This window comes from Drosophila santomea, chromosome 3L (assembly GCF_016746245.2).
Source record: "Drosophila santomea strain STO CAGO 1482 chromosome 3L, Prin_Dsan_1.1, whole genome shotgun sequence".
NCBI lineage: Eukaryota > Metazoa > Arthropoda > Insecta > Diptera > Drosophilidae > Drosophila > Drosophila santomea.
In genome coordinates, this window is record NC_053018.2 from 20669398 (window position 1) to 20689804 (window position 20407).

The 20407-nt window shown below is 44.4% G+C and overlaps 5 protein-coding genes and 1 long non-coding RNA gene across 9 annotated transcripts in view; 3 read left to right on the forward strand and 3 right to left on the reverse strand.

Annotated features, from left to right (window-relative positions):
- Window positions 1-238: 238 nt before the first annotated feature.
- LOC120450108 (polycomb protein Su(z)12) lies at window positions 239-5614 on the forward strand. Of its 2 annotated transcripts, XM_039632905.2 has the most exons (7): window positions 239-864; window positions 938-984; window positions 1267-1756; window positions 1817-2663; window positions 2780-3603; window positions 4353-4517; window positions 4591-4731. In XM_039632905.2, exons 1-6 carry the CDS (start codon window positions 675-677, stop codon window positions 4511-4513), a joined length of 2559 nt encoding a protein of 852 aa, XP_039488839.1. In that variant the 5' UTR covers window positions 239-674; the 3' UTR covers window positions 4514-4517; window positions 4591-4731. The 2 variants fall into 2 exon arrangements, with proteins under 2 accessions (XP_039488839.1, XP_039488837.1); XM_039632903.2 differs by lacking the exon at window positions 4353-4517 and having other exon boundaries at window positions 242-864; window positions 4591-5614.
- A 146-nt stretch (window positions 5615-5760) lies between these two features.
- On the reverse strand, window positions 5761-8912 carry LOC120450107 (26S proteasome non-ATPase regulatory subunit 2). Its single transcript, XM_039632902.2, has 2 exons — window positions 6821-8912; window positions 5761-6754 (listed from the first exon to the last, which is right to left on the reverse strand). The coding sequence occupies exons 1-2, from the start codon at window positions 8741-8743 to the stop codon at window positions 5918-5920; spliced, it is 2760 nt and encodes a 919-aa protein (XP_039488836.1). The 5' UTR covers window positions 8744-8912; the 3' UTR covers window positions 5761-5917.
- A 798-nt stretch (window positions 8913-9710) lies between these two features.
- LOC120448787 (exosome complex component MTR3) lies at window positions 9711-10875 on the forward strand. The gene is made up of 2 exons (XM_039630978.2): window positions 9711-9951; window positions 10010-10875. The coding sequence occupies exons 1-2, from the start codon at window positions 9801-9803 to the stop codon at window positions 10843-10845; spliced, it is 987 nt and encodes a 328-aa protein (XP_039486912.1). The 5' UTR covers window positions 9711-9800; the 3' UTR covers window positions 10846-10875.
- A 53-nt stretch (window positions 10876-10928) lies between these two features.
- On the reverse strand, window positions 10929-13168 carry LOC120448786 (U4/U6 small nuclear ribonucleoprotein Prp3). Of its 2 annotated transcripts, XM_039630976.1 has the most exons (3): window positions 13027-13168; window positions 11934-12957; window positions 10929-11879 (listed from the first exon to the last, which is right to left on the reverse strand). In XM_039630976.1, the coding sequence occupies exons 2-3, from the start codon at window positions 12763-12765 to the stop codon at window positions 11125-11127; spliced, it is 1587 nt and encodes a 528-aa protein (XP_039486910.1). In that variant the 5' UTR covers window positions 12766-12957; window positions 13027-13168; the 3' UTR covers window positions 10929-11124. The 2 variants fall into 2 exon arrangements, with proteins under 2 accessions (XP_039486910.1, XP_039486909.1); XM_039630975.1 differs by having other exon boundaries at window positions 11934-13146.
- Window positions 13169-13243: 75 nt separating this feature from the next.
- LOC120448782 (chromodomain-helicase-DNA-binding protein Mi-2 homolog) overlaps window positions 13244-20407 on the forward strand; it is a 28366-nt gene continuing 21202 nt past the window's right edge. The window contains exon 1 of the mRNA XM_039630971.2: window positions 13244-13416. Coding sequence (XP_039486905.1) covers window positions 13380-13416 — 37 coding nt within the window. The 5' untranslated portion in view covers window positions 13244-13379. The remainder of the gene's footprint in view (window positions 13417-20407) is intronic.
- LOC120448789 lies at window positions 14328-18504 on the reverse strand. 2 transcript variants are annotated; one of them, XR_005616142.1, is made up of 3 exons: window positions 15855-18504; window positions 14667-14674; window positions 14328-14562 (listed from the first exon to the last, which is right to left on the reverse strand). It is a non-coding gene; the product is annotated as an uncharacterized LOC120448789 (long non-coding RNA). The 2 variants fall into 2 exon arrangements; XR_005616141.1 differs by having other exon boundaries at window positions 14633-14674.

A 20407-nucleotide genomic window follows, 5' to 3' on the forward strand; every position in this document is an offset into this window, starting at 1 on the left:
TCGTTGCCACTTGGCTGTGATTTGCTTGTTTTACAGCACTGCCAATAACAGCTGTTGAAACGAAGGCTAATTATGTTTGTTCATTTAAATAACTAGCAACAAAAAAAAGGAAATTAAGTAAGCAAATGCCTCTAGAAAATATTTACACTAAACGGAGAATCACATACATAAATTGAAGACAATTTATTTGAAGATTATCAAAACAGTGTTGACAAACCTCCAATGTCTTAGAACTGCCGTACTCCATGTTTGGCATGACAGAAAAAAATAATGCTCCCTTTTCCATTGTTTAGAAGAAAATAAAGTGCTTAATACTTATTTACTTAAACAAGTACATTGTGTATATAAAGAAATACTTAGTTAAAGTTTGCCTCTGCTAAAATGCAATATGAAATTATTCGTCATGCAGTCGTAACGTTGCTAGTGCGCCTATAATAACGCTGAGACAAAAGCAAAAGATTTCGCGCCGAAAAGGAGGACGGCAAAAAACACGCATTCTCGGCGAAATACTAACGAAACCCGACTCTAAATGGACTCTGATGCGGGGAAAATGTGTGCCAATTAAACGCGATTGCGTGCGGTTGTAATAGTGATCCGTGGAAAGCGTACCGCCATCAGTACCGCCCTCGCCCTTCGCCCCCGCCCCCGTCCCCCTTGCCAACAACACAAACACAATGGCCCCAGCGAAAAAACGCGAGAAAGACAATAATCCGGATGGATCAGCCGCAAATGGCATAAATGGCCTCGCCCATGGAGCACCGGACGCGGGTAATGCTGGCTCTACTGTACCGCCGACGACCGAGGGCCAGGTCAAACTCAATGGCCACCAGCAGGAGCAGGAACTCTTTTTGCAGGCCTTTGAGAGTGAGTAGAACCAGAACCTTGGATTATTGTACCTTCGGACCATCGAATCATCCGTTGAATAATTACATTTCAGAGCCCACGCAGATTTATCGCTACCTGCGCAATCGACACGAGACAAACGTAAGTTGATATCTTTTCCAAGTATTCGTGGCTTTGCAACTGGGATGTCCCATACATATTTACGAGCTATCCTTCGAATAAGGGATCCCCCGAATTCAGGTTCAACCAAGTCGCAATAAAGACCACTTCAACTGATAAGCTTCCGAAGTCTAGGCTAAGATGCTCCAGTTATGAAGATATTTAACTACCTGTACCAGAACTGTCTTAGTTCTGTTTAGAAACGTCTGGGGCAATCGTGATATCGCTCCTAATCCTTTCACTAATATACCCCTCCTTGAACAGCCCATCTTCCTCAACCGCACGCTCAGCTACATGAAGGAACGGATGTCAAGGAACAACAAGAAGCGGTCCAGCTTCCAGATAAACTCGATGTTGGAGAGCATAACACAGAAGTCGGAGGCGGTGAGCCAAAACTACCTGCACGTTATCTACGATTCGCTGCACGAGAAATTGCCGGCGAGGATGGACAGCGAGTCTGGCGAGGATTTGCTGCAGGAACAGCTGCTTTGCGAAGCGGGCGAATCTGTTAGTGTGGAGACAACGCTGTACAAGATCACACGCAGCAAGCGAAAGGACAGCACTCTGGACTTTCAGGAGCTGCTCAGCAAGTGCTCGCAAATCGTGTACAACCCAAAGGATCGTGTGGGAGAGCATGCCACCATTAGCATTCCTCTCCAGACAATGCGTCCAATGGGAGAGCAGCACACACTGTACAAGCTGCTCTTTCGCATCAAGGTGCTGGCACCGAGTAAATGCAACGACGAGAATGCAGGTGAGTTCTTTGGCAGCGCTCAGTCGACCTAAAATTCCTAAACTATTTCTTCTACTGCAGAAACTCCCCCCAACAAGCGGTCGCGACGAAATGAGAAAATTTTCGGGTCGGAGCTCATATTGTACGAGAAATCCAGCGGATTCATAACCGAAGGCGAGTACGAGGCCATGCTGCAGCCTCTAAATTCCACTAGCATCAAGTCCTTCTCACCAAAGAAATGCACCTGGGAAACGATGCCCGATAGCTACATTCCACTTTCGCTGACCTACGATGTCTACCAGCAGAGTCCCATGCTTAAGTTCCATCTGACGCTATCCAATGAGCAGCTTCCCGAGATGATTTCGGCTCCGGAGCTGCAGCGGTATGTCCAGCATCTGGATGCGGTGGCCGAGATAAACTACAACAACAACAACTACAATAACAACAATAACTGCAGTGGACTAAAGAGTGGTGGAGGAGGCAGCGCGTTGTGCAAGACCACACCAGAGCACACTCAAATCGTGTACAACTTCATGTACAGCAATAACACCCGCCAGCAGACGGAGTACACTCAGGAGCTCAACTGTCCGTGGTGCGGTTTGGACTGCCTGCGTCTGTATGCCCTGCTGAAGCATCTAAAGCTGTGCCACGCCCGCTTCAACTTCACATACCAGCCGGCTGGAAGTGGAGCTCGCATAGATGTTACCATCAATGATGCCTACGATGGCTCGTACGCTGGATCGCCCTATGACTTGGCCGGACCATCTGGCTCCTCGTTTGCCCGTACCTGCGGCCCCGTGCGACGCACTTCGGTCACTAGTTTGATGGTGTGCCGGCCCAGGCGGCAAAAGACTTGTCTAGACGAGTTTCTCGAGCTGGACGAGGACGAGATTAGCAACCAGCGGTCGTACATTACTGGTCACAACAGGTAAGGCGCCATTTAAATACGGAGTTATATACATTTCAGTATCGCATTTAATGCTTTCTTTTAGCTTAAAAGCAGTAACTTTCAATTAATTCGAAACTGTAATAAACTCCTTACAGACTCTACCACCATACGGAGACTTGTCTTCCCGTGCATCCCAAAGAGCTGGACATCGACTCCGAGGGCGAGAGCGATCCGCTGTGGCTGCGCCAAAAGACTATCCAGATGATCGACGAGTTTTCCGACGTAAACGAGGGTGAAAAGGAGTTGATGAAGCTGTGGAACCTGCACGTGATGCGTCACGGATTTGTAGGTGACTGCCAGCTGCCGATCGCCTGCGAGATGTTTCTCGACGCCAAAGGCACTGAGATTGTGCGCAAGAATCTCTACCGCAACTTCATCCTGCATATGTGTTCGCTCTTCGACTACGGACTGATTGCGGCCGAGACGGTCTACAAGACGGTACAGAAGCTTCAGGGTCTACTCAGCAAGTACGCCGCCGGTCAGGAGCTGATGCAGCGGCAGCGCGAGGAGCAACTGAAGTACTGGTTAGACGTGGGCATGCATAAGAAGCAGGAAGATCCCAAGACACTCAAGTCACCCCAAAAACCAGCACTGCCCGCAGACCAAGCAACTACCTCCTCCGCATCCACCTCCGGAAGTGGTGCGGTGTCCAGCTCAATGCAGCCACCCAAGCGAATGCCGGCTCATTTAAAACGAGGCAGTGCACCGGCCGCAACGGGAGTCCAGGGTAAGGCCACTGAAAATGGCACCAACGGCAGCGGCAACAACAGCAAGAACGTGGCCAAGAAGAGCGCCGACCAGCCACTAAGCACCCTGGCCAACACTAGGGAGCGACGCTCCGAGCATGGCCAGAAACGCAATGTCAGCGGATCGCGGCTGGCGACCACACCCCCATTGAAGCGCAAGCTGAGCTCCAAAGGTGAGTGCCGCATCAGCATGCAGGAAATGCCATGTCCAAGCATTCCAGCCTCATCCTCATTGTAGTAATTTTTTGTTTGTTTTTATTTCCAATGGCTTGGGACTTCAAACAGTAATCTGACCAAACAATATGTGCTATGAAAAATTAATCGTCTCGTAAATTTAAACACTCGATTGGGTGGGTTAGCCTTTCATATGTAAAACCAAAGTAAAACGCTCTTATTGGCGAAACCTAATTATACATAACATGTTTCATAGTTTCTCATTTAAAATAAAATTAAATTAAATTATTATTAGCATTAAGATAAAGTTGGAATTTAACTTTTTTTCTCAGTTATCTTTATAAAAAAAACGGTGTTAGTGAGATCTTTAAAGTTATCTCACTTTGAAGTATGATAATGAAACACCATTGTGTTTGTTTGAGATTTCTGTAAGCCCCATATCCGCCATTATTTTTGTTAACATATCATCATCAATGGAGCCAGTCTAAATAGCTTTATTCAACCCAAACATATAACATATCCAAGAATGGGAATCGATACATGCATCTTCATATGTACAAACTACCAATGCATCCCACCATCGTCATGAGTTCACAATGAAAGCCACCGATCAGAAGCAAATCACAAAATGTAATCAAAATCAAATCAAAATTGTATCGTTTGGACCTTTTTTCTTTTGAACCTTATGCTTTTCCTTTGGACTTTAACTGAATTCGTCCTCTCAATGTGAACGCGCGGTCTGTGGCAGATGTGACAGATGTGGAGCAGGCGGCGGATGTGCCAGAGGTGCTGGCCCACAGCGATAATGCTGTCGATGTTGGTATTATTGATGATGAGTGTGGCGGACTTAGTGCCGTGGGAGTTAATGGAATTGCGATCCCAGTTGCCAACAACTGTGTGGGCAATTAATTAAGTAGTAACTTCGTTTTAGCTTCTCTTCGACCTCTTCGACCCACTCTAATGGTACATGTTTTGACATTCGGTAGATAATACAGCGCTTACCAAGCGGCAGCGCTACAGCGACGGAATTGCCGGTGCAGGGACCGGAAATGGACAAGGAGGCGGAAGTGGAAGTGGAGCCAACCGCAACAAAAGCAATAACCATTCACTGCCAGCAACCAGTAACAACACCAGTAGCAGCAGCGGCAACAGCAAACGCCTAATTGCCCGGCGTCGCTCCACATCAGAAAGGACCAAGACGAGCGGATCGGCGGGAGGAGGAGCTGGTGGCGTCCGCACCAGGCTATCGGTTCCGGCCAAGTATGAGAGGCGCTGACGCAGGCGCCGCCGCTGCTGCTGCTGCTGCTCCAACTCCTCATCTTCCTCCTCCTCCTCAATCATCGCCTCCCGTTGACTACATGCATCGCAGGGCTTAGTTTGTTTAATTTGTAGACGCAATGCCAGGCCAGGCAGTTTTGCAAACGCTAACTTTATTGCTATATTCTATTATGTTGTGTTATATTTTAACCGATTTTTGATGTTGGACATTTGTTTAGACTTGTGTCGAATTTAAAATTGACCTCAAAATCGTTCATTTTGTTCGTTGCTACCAGTTCTACACCATAATTGTAATCTAAAATCAAATACACATTAACTCTAATTTGGCCGTTACTTAAACATAACATAACAAATCTACAGGGCTAATGGAAAACCAACAAAACCAAAATTCAAAGCTGAATTGAATTAGCTGGCTTACACTTCACGTCTGGTTTGAATTGTGTAAATTAATCTTTTGTGGCGAAACAATGAGACAATTTTATCATATGTAATTAGTGCAGATTGTATACAAATATATATTTACAGCAATAAGTAAAACTATTTTTAAAGTAAAATTCGTACAAGAAAAAACAGCTCCAACAGCTTCAAAATCCAGCAAGAACATTATCACTAGAGCCTACGACTACATTTATATATACATATATGTACATGCATAAATAAAAATCTACTTCAAGCACACGCAAAAGTAATATTGCTAAAAGCCACTGAATAAAGTTTGCATATATATTTGTACAATGCGTTTATGTCGCCTAAGATTGGCTGTTTTTTAAGTGGTTGGTATGTATAGGATACCAGTTTCCGAACCACTAACTTTTGCCCGTATTCCCGATTAGGCATCACAAAGAGAGGCTTATCGTTGCCAGCTACAAAACTCGTCATGAAAGTACAAACAGTTTTTATTCTTTATAAGTAGATATATTTCGTATTAATGACATTTGAATCAACTGCCAGTGGGGGAACAAATAATTATTGGGAGTTAGTTGCTGAACTTCAATTTCTCGCATGACCTTAAATGTTAAATGTTTGAATGCACTTCTATTTCACAAAGTTGGGGTTCTTTTTCAGTATTACGAATCCCTCCATGACCGGAGTAAGAGCCAGATACTCGTCGGTGGCCAGCTCGGCGCGCTCGCCGATGGCCAGCAGAACGGGCGTGGTATGAGTCTGGAAGCCAGTGATGGTCTTCGGCTTGCCTGCCTGCCCGACCACATCGATGGCGATACCGACGCGCACGGGCACCTGCAGCTGGTTGAGCTCCTCATCGAAGGTGATCAGCATGCGGGCCTGCATGGCAGGCACTAATGTGTAGAGTAGATAGTGCGATCGGTTCAGGATCAGGTTCTTCACATCAAGCAGGGAAACCAGCGTAGCCATCAGTCCAGCGACGGCCATTGGGTTCATCAGCTGCCGATCGCTGTGATAGGGACTCAGCGAGAGAGTGCCCTTGCCCAAGTGCGTCAAGCTTTGGGCGATGCGTACCATAAACAGATTGCTGGGATCCTTCGAGTGGTACTGGGCCAACTGACGTAGCATGGAGGCCAGTCGGGCGTTATTTGTGCCGGCGCCTACCAAGCCCATGGCGAAGATCGCATTGTGGGCCACCTCGGCGTCGCTATCGTGCGAAAACTTGCTCAACGTGTCGATGATGTTCAGCTTGGGGTTGGAGGCGGATATCAGGCCCAACGCCAGTGGTACGGCCCGACGAATGGCCGGCTCGCAATAGCGCAGCAGGTTTCCAAACGAGCGGTATGCCATTTCGGCACCAATGTCCTCGCCCATGGCGATCAGGGCAATTCCAAGCACGGCGATCGATTGGGTGGCCGACAAGTCCTTCTCGCGCTCCTTTTCTTTCTCTTTCTCCTTCTCCTTGTCCTAGAAAGTTTAGGAATTGAAGAAATTAGCTAATGAATGTATTAAATTCGCAACCTGCAGCATTACCTTATCCTTGCCCTTGTCCTTCTTGCTCTTTTCCTTCTCGTCTTCGGCAATGGAGGTCTCGTAGTGATCAGAGCAGATGTGGAGCAGCTGTTGGATCTTGAGCACGTTGCCAGTACCAGCGTAAGCGCAAATGTCCACCATGGTAGTAGCCATGCTGCGATGTGGCTCTTCCAAAACCTCCAAGGTCATCATCACGGCTTCGGTGGACTTCTGGCGGCCCAAGTAAAGCAGACCGAGACCCAAAAACAGAAACCTCGTGTAGGTGTCCTTCAGGTCGGACTTGGTCAGACCCATGATGGTCTGCAGCAAGATCTCGGTGATCTCCGCATTGCAAGAACCCACACTAATGAGACCCAGCGACAGAGCTGTAATTCCCATTATTTCCACGCTGACCGAACTCTTATTGTTGGTGCCAAACGAGAAGACTGTCTTCAGGGTATCGATCACAATGGAGCGATTGGAGCCAGCGTAGGCGATGCCCAGACCGAGGATGGCGCCAACGCGCATGCAGGAATTCTGGTTGTCTATATAATCGGAGAGCAGAGCATGAGCTGGGTCGACCTCGTTACGGATGCCGCAGTTAACAATTCCGCAAGCCAGCAAAGCGCCAGACTTGATGTTGTCATCGGTGGAGTACAAGTACTTGTCGATCATAGTCAGACCGCCATCCACATCCCACAGAAGGATCAACCCCAGCGATGCGGTGGCCGAAAGCATGCCGTGCTCCTTATTCTTGTACAACCATTTGTTTCCGTCTTCCGAAAGCAACTTATCCACACCGAAACCGGCATTAACAAAACCATTTACAAAGCTAGCGGCGAGATTTTGCTTGGCAGAGTCCACCTGGATGGACGCAAAGCGGGAGCGCGAGTTGTCCAAATGCGACTTGTAAATGTCCTCTGGCGTTTTGGGCTCCATAATGTCCAGTTCGCGAGCCAGATTGAGGAAATGCTTGTTCAAATTAGCATTGGACATGATCTCCATGAGATCGTCGTAGTCCGGCACCGATTCATCCAGCTCCAGGCAAATCTGTTGGCGAGCCAGCATAAAGGCCAGTTGCTTCTGCATAGCCGACTCCTTGGGCTCCTTGAAGATCTCACCGATCTTGTCCATGTCGTTGAGCATCAACGCCAGTCGCATGGCCTGTGTGTACTGGTTGAACTTGCGCGACAGTTGGAGGGCGGTTTCCAGGATAATATTATTATCCGGCTCGGGAACGTAAGGATAGCACGACTGCAGGTAGAGACAGACGCGGGGATAGGCCGACTCGTCCACATAGTCGCTTAGCAAGTGCAAGTGATCGATTTCGATTAGCAGATCGCAAGCATCAGCCTCGGCGTTGTGCTCCATATTGTACGGGATGATCTGCTTGACCAGTTCGATGAGTTGCACACGAAAGTCTCCCGTAGTATCGTGATAGTGAGCAGAAATTTCGCCAGACAGATGACGCACATACTCATGACCCCAGTCCCCAATGCGCTGCTTGCGATCACAGAGGAATCGGTAGGCCAGGCAATCCTTGCCGCTGCCCATGGTCATCGAAAGCACAGAGATGATGTCCGCGCACAACTGGCGGGCCTGCTCATCGGGCATGTGCTTGTACACCGTCTTCATTGTGTCGTAGTGCGGGCGCATAAACTTCAGCGGCTTGGGAACCGAGGTCATCGACGTCGTGGAGGCCCTGATCAATTTGGCCATACTCTCCAGTGTCGGCTGGTAGAGCTTCACATCAGGCTCCTGCAGGTGCTGCACCAGCAGTTCCAGCTCTTCCTGCAGTTGCTGGTCCTCGTCGGAGAGTTCCGGCTGCTGTTCCTTGTCCTTACCGTCCTTCTTTTCATCTTTCTTGCCTTTTGGATCCTTGGCATCACCTTCAGGGGCCGCCGGCTTCAGCGGCTTCTTCTCCAGCTTGGTCTCGCCCGTCATGTTTGCGTTACTGCCTTGCGATGCCTACTTGTCTGACTTTAGGGATTAAATTGGCACTACGTTCGTTTTGATTGTAATGCAGCGTATGCTTTTGTTCCCCTTTTTTTCGTTGTTGAAATAGCAGAATTACACAGCGCTTTTTGCAGTGTGACCGACCGGCGAACGCCAGGATATCCGCGCTTATTTTCTTAAAATACCGGAATACTTAATTTGCGTTCCCAGCAGCTGGTCACGTTTAAATAGAGATGGCAGTAAACTTTCATATTGATTTCTTGGGGCCTTGCCAAGCAAAATTAATATTCAAAATTGCTAGAAATCAGGAAACTAACGATATATAGGCTTTTGACAATGTCGTGATGTACAGAAAGGTCATTATGTGTATAAGGATATGGGTTTTAAACAATAAACCTCCGATATATGAGTAGCTTCGGAAATATGGCCATAATCGAATTAGTTTCATTCCGAATTACTTTTCCTATTTTCTCTTTTAGGATAGTGTTTATAGCTATCTGTGTGTTAAAGATTTCCAGCCAGCCTTGCAACTCTTAACTGAAATTCAAAAGTGAAATATATCTATGCCTCGAATTTATGGCCTGCCATCCCTATTCAATTCCGCAGACATCCAAATCATCCATTGGAAGAATCTGTGATCTGTACCGAATGGATTAGCATTATCTTGTCCATTGTTTTTCGTGTTATCTTCTAAGGGTCCGTTCATTTTTCACCGGTACCTGACGAAATGTGGACATTTATTTTCGATTGGCCACCGAAACATACCATAAAGTTATCGATTATAAAGGAGATTCAAAAGTTTAGTCGGTCTAATCCGAAGAATGCTTTTAATAAAATGAAAATGATGATTTGGCTAAAGGGTACCTCAAGAGATTTCATGAACAATCAGATAATCCATGAAACGATCCCGAATCGACATAAAATGTCTAGATATACAAAAATACTAGATTCGTATTTTAATCGAAAACTTAAAACGATTTCTGCGGCCCACATGTGAATTCAGTTTGTTTGTTTCTCTATTCGATCAAAAGGGCCATTCAATAATATGCTAACAGTGAACCAGACGAAAAACACCCTGCTCGATGGAGCCTCCATTAAGGAAGAGCCCTATACAACTCCGCAGGACAGCGAAGAATTCTTTGAGAGCCTGGACAAACCGGCAAAGGAGCCTAGCAAACTGGCCCCCAGAAACACCTGTTAGACTTGCACATCCTTATTTGTTAATTAATTTTAAATACATCTCCCAATTTACAGTCATCCGAGCCGGTGTGTTAACCACAGTGAGGGGTTCCGCCTACATGGAGTATGGAAACACCAAGGTTCTGGCTATTGTGGCCCCGCCAAAGGAGCTAATCCGCGCCAGCGCCCGCAGAATGAACATGGGCGTGCTGAATTGCTATGTGAATTTCGCAGCCTTCGCTACAGGGGATTTGGATTCGGTGCCGGAACGTGAACGCCACCTGGGCAGCATGCTGACCAAGGCCATGGAGCCGGTGGTGTGCCGCACGGAGTTCCTCAACTTTCAGCTGGACATACGGGTGCTCATTCTGGACGATGACGGCTGCCTACTCAGCACTGCCATTAATTGCTGTGGGGTGGCTTTAGTTGAGTGCGGCATTTCCACCTACGATTTAATAACAGCCTCCACGGCATGTATCTATCGGGATCACGTCTTCATCAATCCCAGTGCCAAGGTCGAGAAGTTGCTCTGGAAGCACCGCGGCAACAGCAACACCGATAGCACAACCACCAGCCCATCATCTGTCCAGGAGCACGGTCTTATCATTACCGCCAGCATGGACACCTTTGAACAGATCGCCCAGTGCCAGCAGTGTGGATATCTGAGTCCTGCCACCTACATGAAGCTGCTGGACTACACCCTGGCCATCAACAAGTCCCTGAGACAACTAGTCAGAGGCGTACTCACAAAGCGGGTGAAGGAGCAGCATGAACTGGATTTACGCGAGAAGGCCGAGAGCGCTTTAGAAGATCAGCGGTTGGAGGAGATAATCGAGAAGCTAAAGAAGCAAGGACCGGAAGAGTTTTTACAGTCGAACATCCGCGAAGATCCCTATGTAAAAAGGCATTAGTTGATTGAGAATAAATCGTATTGATACATATCCTTGATCTATTTGAACAATCTTCACCCCTTTAAAAATGGGAATAACAAATATTTAGAGTCCAGACAAAACTTTTATTCGTAATTTTTGCACTTCCAAAGTTCCGAAAAGCTTCGAGAATAATAACATCAAATGCGTAGCGCTTCAGAACTTTAATTCAGACTTGTATCTTTTCGAAAGTGAATTTGTAGTACTGTAGTGTATCCTAGTAATTCCTAAAATGCATTTTGCCGCATTGGTAGCGGCCGCCTACTGTTGATCCGTGGAGGCCTCAAGCACGGCTCCTGAGTAGGCCAGATCCCAGTAGTGTTCAACCTGGTGCTTCTGAAAAAACTCACGGGCCATTTTTTCCATGGGAAAGATCTTAAACTTGATCTCGCCAAAGTGCCGACGCTGACTTGTCCCCTCCCAGACGAGTACGCATGAGTTAGGCACGTCCTGGCCGTCGTTGCCCTTGGCGATGTCCTCCTCCCACTTAATGCGCGTTAGCATGAGTCTGCGATACTTTTTCTGCTGCTTGGGCCCACCCTCCACGACCACCACACAGCAATCCCGGAACAACACCACGCTGCCGGTCATCTGGAGCTGCTTGGCATTGGTCTCCACCTTAAACTTCTTGCTCTGGTTGTCCTGCAGATCTCGTATGCGATAAACGCTCACATGTACACCGCAGCTGGTGTCTTCTCTTAGCTTGCGCTGCTTCTTTTCGCTTTTCTGTTCGCTGGTCAGCTTGCGGGCGTTGTTGGCATCTTCGTGCGCCTTCTGCCGCTTGGCCATCTGCTCCCGCACATGCTGCTCCATTTTAGTGGGGTCCTGCACGGCTTCTGAACCAAGTACACGCATCAGGTTGGATATTCGCAGCTTTGGCTCTGGTGGGGCCACCAAACCCAGTCGGATTTTTTCCTGCTCTTCCTTCCATGCCTCGCGACGATTTTGGCGACGAAGCTTTTTGCGCTCTTTCTTGGTGAGGAATACCGGCAGATACACTGGTTTCATGGGCTCATCTGAAGGAGAACGTGGTTAATTGCTTGTAGGATATGCTTTAGATTTTTACTTACTCGGCGGCTTCATTTGTGTGGGATGCTCTATAAGGTTGCTTATGGCTGTTTGGCGTATGCTTATCTTACCGCTTGCCTCGTCCACCGTCTCTAGATCCTGGGTAAGTATAACTGAGTCCCACCACTCCATGGCAGGCACGTCGTCCGGCATGTCCTGTTTAGGGGCAATCAATGCCAGCTTGGTGGCCGACGAAATGCCCGTTTTACGGGCTATTTGCGAAATCTCATTCTGCAGCCGCTCCAACTGGCTCTTCATGCGCATTCGTTCGGCCAGCTGCTGGAACTTGCCGGGCTCGTGGAACCTCAACGTCCTCTTGGTCCTAACAGTGGGCTTTTGGGCTATGCGGTCGTCAAAGTACTTAATGGCTTCATCCTGTGCCGAAGTGGCAGACTCACTTCGTTCACCCAAGCCCGTTTGGCGCTGGAATACCTCACGCTTCTTAGCGCGTATGTTGGCTTTCAGAGTTGGTGTCACCGTGGGTATATTAATGGTACGTCCGCTCTTGTCCACAGTGCGTCCTTCATCATCCAGAATTAGGGGTTTGGGTCGCTCCTGCGCCTGAGCGGCGGCTGCAGCGGCGGCCGCCACTGCAGTTGGCTGAATCAAACTGGCCAAATTACCAGTAAGCTTGGCCCTGATCTGCGCCTGCAATTCGGCAATCTTCCTGGCCTTCTCCGAGTCCTCGGGCGTGGGCTTTTTAGCCAGCGCTTGAGTGGCTAGGGCGACGGGCATTCCGATCGAAGGAACTGATGCCAGCAACGGATCCTTGTCCCTCAGGTTACTAAGCGCCCGCTTGCGTTCCTCGATCTCCCGCTGGGCATGGGCCATCATCAGCTTGATCTGTGTGGAACTCAGCGAGGCGGCTACGGCAGTTTCTTCTTTCTTCTCACCGCTACCGCCATTCTTTTCCGGGACATCGAAGCGGGATTTCTTGGGCGCTTCGAGGGCGCTTCCACCACCTCCTCTGGAATCTGAGGCGGCAGCACGCTTTTTGGCAAATTTCTGGTCGTCGACGTCGCCATCCTTGCGCGTGATAATGGACGACATAATTCGCAATTAAATGGGTCGGACTAAAAAGTAAATGTTATTTACCAACTGCTTGGCACATTCCTCGAGTTTAAATCAGCGATTTGCAAATTAAAAGCAATACACAAGGATTTCGGTCTTTGGTGAAAAATTCTTCAATACACGTTAAGACAGGGTGGTTAAAGAATCATACAAGTCAGGGTTGTATGTCGCCAGTGTGACCATTTCGATTCGTTTTATCGATGTGCAACCCTTCTTCTCTCACTTTTTTGTCGCTCTCCGCTCCGCCATATTTGTTAAAGCCGCTTACAACTGTCTATTTTTTTCTCGTCGTGTCTGTGTGTGCTTAATTATTTGTTGTGGAAATTAAGACAATTTCGTGTGCTCAAACAGTATAAAAGTTACATTCGAGTGCTACAATGGCATCGGAGGAAGAAAATGACGACAATTTTCAGGGTGAGTGCATTGTTTCAGTCGGCCAAATATCGTCGTGAAAAAAAAATCGGTCCGACTGTCGCTCGGTCAGGCCAAGAACCATGGTCATGTTCAAGAGCCGCAAAGCCGCGCAGCGTGCTGCGTCCCCTTCCCATTGTTTATTGTTGCCCGTTATCCCAATTGGTCATTGTCATTGCTGTACTTGTTATAAACAATAAATATTACAGCAATTTGTGAAATTTGTACATGTGTGGCGCGTTTTTTCGGGTCTTTTGCGCCTCTTCCATTCCACACATATTTATTATTTCATTTTTGTGTTCTCCCAATTCGCGAATGCTGGCAATATAGACATCCCACTCACTCATCAAAACATATGTTTTACATGGTTGCTTGGTAAAACAAAAATGGGAGCGGAACACGCTGACAATCGTATAGAATTAAGCTTTAGTTTAAGTTCTTTAGCATTTAAGACGTTTATTCTACCTGGTGACAATTATAGTGGAAAGAAAATATATTTTTGTACACACTTATTGTGGTGTGCCCGTATAAGTAGTGTTATCACTCGATGTGTTATGGTATCACCAGAAAAATAGTGTGCCCCTATTGGGGCTCGTTGAGAATACCTAGACAGCCTCGTCTGCCACCATTTACATTCATTGTTGCTTGGACGTGGCAGCCATGACGTGATTTCTGAGTTTTTGTTAAAGAGATTACATTATTAATTGTAGCGAAAACTGTTAATTAAGGGGAATACGTGCATTACTCGCCACCGCCTACCGATTGCCAGTGTAAATCCACAAATCCAGTGCGTAATATATCCAACACAAGGAAATGAGAAAAAAAAGAAAGATAAAAAGTGTGTGCAAAAAATAAAAAACCTGAAATTACCACAAAATATGCATATAGATATATATAAATTGTGTAAGAAAACAACGCGAAAAGAAAACGAAGCAATAATATGTGCATATATCTAAGAAACGAAACAAAGATGCGTGGAATATTGTGGAAAATCTTGTCGCACTTCCACTGACGCACATACATATGTGATTTTTTTCCACTCCCCCTTCGCCGACGTGCTCTCTTGATTGATTTCTCCACTCTCTCGCGTAGTTGCGTCTCTGTGTGTGTGCACGCGCGCTCCAGCCAAACGTCGCCGTCGCCCCGTCTCTGTCGCACGTATATGAAAAAAAAAATTAACAGAAACCGACGCGTTTAAATTAAATGTATTTAAAAATACCAACAAAAATTTAGCTACCGCAATGCAATCATACCAAAGTGCCTGAAAAAAAAACAAAGTATAGTCTTTTTAACGAGTTTATCAAAATATGCCAACACACAAGTAAGATGAAGAAGAAGAAAAGTAGAGTGTGGGAAAGAGACGGTGACAAGAGAAGGGTGCCCCGACTCGCAAGGAAATTGCTGGAATGTAGTAGTAGTTCATAGGAAAACAGATAAACAATATGCCGCCGCCGTGTAACAAATAAGCAGCATTATCCATAGCCACCCCAATTTTGCATACAATTTATGTTAATTCGTTCGCAGCTGTTCCTCTTCTGTCTACACGCCTCTTCTCTCTTCTGTCCCTGCCCCCATTTTCGCCTCTCTTCTGCTTTTCCGTTCGACGCTGTTGCACTGTGGGCGTGTGTATGTATATGTATATGGTGTGCGTGCTTGTGGAAGTTATCCTAGAAAACAAGCGTGGGAGTAGAATTCAGTGTCTAATTTTAACACGTTTCCCTCCCCTTCCTCTGTGCTCATTCTAATTGGATTCGCTGCCGTTATCCTTCGATATATCAATAGAAGGATGCAAAATTAGCTCTCTTTTTCTCTCACGCTTGTGACGTCAGCATATGTTTGTTCTTCCCCCTTTATCTTTAACTTCATCATTTGCCGGTTCTGCTATTATTTTTCTATGCTTTACTGAGCTATGCAGTTGATCAAATTGTTTACTATAACATTGCACTGCAATTTCCGATTTCTCTACCACAAGTAAACAATAAAGAATAATGCGACATTGCATAAATTACAAAAGCCTAAATCGTGAGAGGGGGTGCACATGTATGAGTGCCACTATTTATGCAGTAATGCAACAATAAAAGGGTGTGAGAGGGAGAAGAAGTAATCGGCAATGACGTATGTATTTTGCCTACGTACACAGAGAGAAAAACGCTTTGGCAATTTTTCAATTTTCATACGACTCAAGCACAAACCGATCAAAATAATTAATCAAAACAATGAATGCCATTCCCAAAACATTGTATCTTTTGTTAAACTAAATATTCTATCAAAAGCTTCGCTGTTGCCGACTGCATAAATCTGCTTAAAAACCCATGTTTAACAGCAACAACAACAACAACATAGCGCCAGTACAAATGAAATCAAAAATTCAATACAAGAAGTGAAAGTATACTGTGTGAGTATGTGAGCTGCATATACCGGTGTATTAGTGGCGATCTTACCTTGCTTTGGCGAACTACAACTTGCCATCCCGCTCGCACGCACTGCATTCAATCAAGCCAACAAGTGGTGCTTTTTTATATCCGCAATATATATATATATATATATATATACTCGTATTATAGGTAAATGGTATGTGTGGGCTGGCATTTTTAAGTTTACTTGCGCTTAAAGTCCACAAAACTATGAAACATAAATAGGAAAAGCAAATATTATTTTAGCTTTCAAATACGTTCATTTTATTCGAAAAACGCTCTCTCAAGTAGAACAACACCAGGTCGTTTCGATAATGGTATTTGTTGTTGTTTTCGATTTTGACATTTGACGCGTATTGTTCGCGCTCGCTCTATGTGGATCTCTCTCTTTCCAAGCGATTTGATAGGAGCGTGTGTGTCGCTCTTCCAAAGCGAAGGTGCTGTTGTATTCGGCTGAAGGCACACAAACACACATAAATACCGACAAAATCGGCAGCGTTTGACATTGATTACCGTAATACCTTTGGTTGGTCTGTCAGCCTGTGTGCCTTTTCAATATTTGTGCAACTGCTGGTTGTCTTGTTATTTTACCTATTTACAGTAATTGTCTTGTTGTCGCTTGGAGAGAAGGCCGTTATTTGTTTCAGATTATTCGTACACCAATGCACACACATCACTCTCACACTGTCACAACAACTAAAGCAGCAATTGATATTGTACATTTGTTGCTTTATTTTATTTTTTTCCGTTTTGGGAAGTCACCGCCACCGCAAACGAATACACATGCACCGGATTGTGAACGGGTTCATTTATTTTTAAAGCATTCAATGTACATACTTGTATGGGAATGTGAAAATTAATCGAAGCTAATCACCTGTTGTACTGATCACTTTTATCGATCTTTCCGTTTCATTCCTGTTTGAGTGTGTTAGAGATGGCTTTATGGTTGTTAAACTATTGAAATATACTCGATTGTTATCACGACGGTTACATTTTAAAGGGGATACTCACCTTTTTTGAATATTGTTGATTCTTCAAAAGATTTTCTTTTTAGTTTTTTGATTGATCTGATTAAAATGTTTCGTAGCTTAATTACAGGGGAGGAAAATATTTAGGAAATAGACAATATTTTAAAGAGTATGATCATTGATCACCTTGTTCACCTTACTCCCTCTGCAATTAAATGTTTTTTAGCGTGTGAGGTGAAAGTGAAGGTCATTAATATTTGCATATGGAATTGATGGGATGGAAATGTTTACTCAGCGAAAATGCGAATCATAAATGGTCATATGGCAAATGCTGTTTCGTTTCGTCGTGATATTCGCTTGCCATCGGACGCCATTGTGGTTTCCGTTTATGCTTCTCTTTCGCGCTCTCTATTTTTCTCTCATTCTTGTTGTTTTTTTTTTTAAATAAAAACAAGGAGAATTGTTTTTGCCGTTTTTAAAAGCCTTAACTTTATTGGTTCAATAGTTTTGTAATTGTTATCGGATTCCGTTTGTGGCCCGCAGCGAAACCAAATTTGTGCTCGATATCCACCGAATATAGGTTTATGTATGTTTTCTGGGCGTGTTAACAGAAAAACAAATAAAACAATGGCACGCGAATCTATTTGTGTCATATCCACGCCAAAACATGCGTAATTGTGTCAGCAAATTTGTGTCGTTCCTGTTGTTTTATCGCATTAGCGAATGTAATCGAAATCATCGGTTTAATCGGTTCTCTTTGCGCTTCACTATTGTCTAATTAGCCAATTAGTCGCTAGCTAAGCCAAGCCAATTCGATAGCGTGTACGCTCGGCATTGCCAACAGGGTGCATAATTGTTGCCAGCGACATTGCCAGCGCCCACTGTTTACAGTGGAGGTCACAATATTAGCAGAGAATTTCCAAATACTGTTGTTTTCAGATTTTGTCAGGAAAGCTAATGTTTAATCTAGAATGAAAGATAGTCTTAGTCAACATAAGGGAGATGTATAGAAAATGTAAGATCCATATATGAAAATATAGAATAACAGTACGTATGTCCGAATGTGGTGTTACTCATATTTAAATTTTTTTAAATATTCAATGTGTGATTCACGACTTAAAATGTTGGTTTTTTAGGCTTATATCCGCAAAGGGAACACAAAATATCAGATTAGAGAAACCCTAAAAAATTGATTCATGGAATTGTTTTGGTGTGAAACTATTATAAGCAAATATCTACAAACAATCGCAAACAAAATGTTATTTAGTACTGACAAAGTTTTAATTTTTTTTAAACATAAGTATGTTAATAGACAAGTTTAGCATTGAAACATATTAGTTTGCAGTTTTGTGTTAATTATCGCAGATTTACTTTATTAACTAGTTAACTAGCCTTTAGTAAAGAACATTAGGATAATTGGATGACCGCACCTGAACATTTGTGATTATTATTGTAATCCGTGGTTAACTTTGGCATAGTTTCTTATAGCTGAGAAACCAAAAAATAAAACCCAAAAAAAACGACATTAAAATTACCACCAACCCAAGAGACAGAAATAAAAGTAGTTGACAGCAAGCCCTCGTTTTCGTTGTTATGGTTTTAGTTGTTACAATTGTTGTTGTTGCAGTTGCTGTAGTTGTTGCCACCCGACTGGTTACATATTGCTACAGTTGTTGTTGCTCCCGCTTTGCGGCGGTAGTTATATATACGTATAGGTAGTTGTTGTAGTTGCGGTCGGTTTAGTCATACTCACGCTCGCCTATAATGTTTATATAATTTTTCGTATCTTTTATTTTTCACATGCATACCGCGCTAGTTTTTTATGGCTTGTTTGTGGGTTGGGTTTTGGATTTTGTGCACTCAACTCTACTCGAGTGCTGCGTTTTTCTCTTCAAACTCGCTCTTTCGTTTCGATGGTACACAAAAAGTACTTGATAGGGAAACTAACCGCAACATAAATCGAGGCTCAAGCGATTGGTGCTGCCCAGCACAAAAAAAAACAACATTAATTAAAAAAATCGAATTTAAATTTTGGTCTATGAGCTGCTGGAATATATTGATAAACTTGATTTATAATGCACTCAACTGAAGTTGACTAATATCCATATTATTCAGATACACTAGAATGAATAACTCGAAAATATATATTTTTGTAATTACTACGCGAAATACAATAGTTTAAACATTTAGCTTAAGGTTTCCGGTTGATTATTCCGTTTCTTGTCGCTATCTTCTAAATTTGTCACTAGCGAAACTGAGGCTCCTGGAGATTCTTGTCGCTCAATCGCAGTTCAGGTTCTAGGCAAGGGATGGCTAAGTCAACACTTTAAGATCTCTTTTCTTTTTGGGAACCATTCATTGCCTACTGCTCTGGTTTGACTTATTTTTTAGCCAACTTAAATGGCAACAGAGACCGGAAACTCTGGCAAATAGAAAATGGCAAGGTGATGGTCAAAGCTGACGCGTTTTTAAAGATACTTTTGAAGTCTGCTTGTGTGTGAATGACACACAATAGGCTGTCATAGAATTGGAGTGTTCTGCGGAAGTTAATTAGCAACCTACTAATTAAGGGGAAAGAGAGAAAGGAAGCGAAAGCAACGCTACGAGTGTTAATTAATCAAATTTTTTGAGCAAAATATTAGCTGCACTTGCATTTAAAGACTCACTAGAGATGTTCACTGGAAATAAAAGTAAAGGTTAACAATGTCATTTTTAAGATCCCCAGCTATTAAAAAATACGTTCCTGCCGCTGCGCACAACTTTAATGCATTGACAGTCGAAGATATAAATTAATCACAACTCTAATACAACAACCAATAAAGCAGCAGTAAAATTGGTTTAATGAAATATTAAAAAGTTGATTGTACGCTCAATTTGACTGACCTTCAGTAATTTAAAAGATATAGCCTCAGATACATACGTTTAAAAGTGTGTCCGTCCGTGTGCTGCATACATGTGTGCAAGCCTATACTATATACGTAATGTATATTCATTTTTTATAATGAAAGACAGCGGCTCCAAAGCAACAGCAAGACCAACAGCAGCAACAGCAAATACAACAGATTCATAACAACCCAGAGAGGGAAATACCAGTCGGCAATCGCGACTCGCTCCGTTGGTGGTTGTTATTGTTGGTGTGGTTGTTGTTGTTATTTGGTTTCTTTCAAGTCCGTTTGTAGTCCAGTTCCAAATTGCCAACACTGCTGCTTACCGCTGTTTCTTTTTCATGAATACTCTGAAATAGGGTATCACGGGGGTATATCAAAGTATGCACCCATTTTGTGGAACATTTTCGCTTTCATTCATTCTTTTAAATATCAATTCTGCCATTACAAGTATGACAGCCTGGTGCTTCAAAAAGGTATCCAATTCGAGCTTTGGTAATTTTATGTTGTACATAACGCTAAGTGTATTATCAACTTCGACTTAATGGATACCTCCTTTCACGTTTCGTGTGTTTTGGTGTTGTCGGTCGCGTCTTGGCGCTGCTCCGATAAGAAGAAGAAATCCGAACTGAATCTGGGAAGACAAGTTTTCGAAGCAAACGAAGCCAAACCATCGCTGCCGATCACTCTTCGCGGCACGGAATGGATCGTATCGAATCCGAAACTC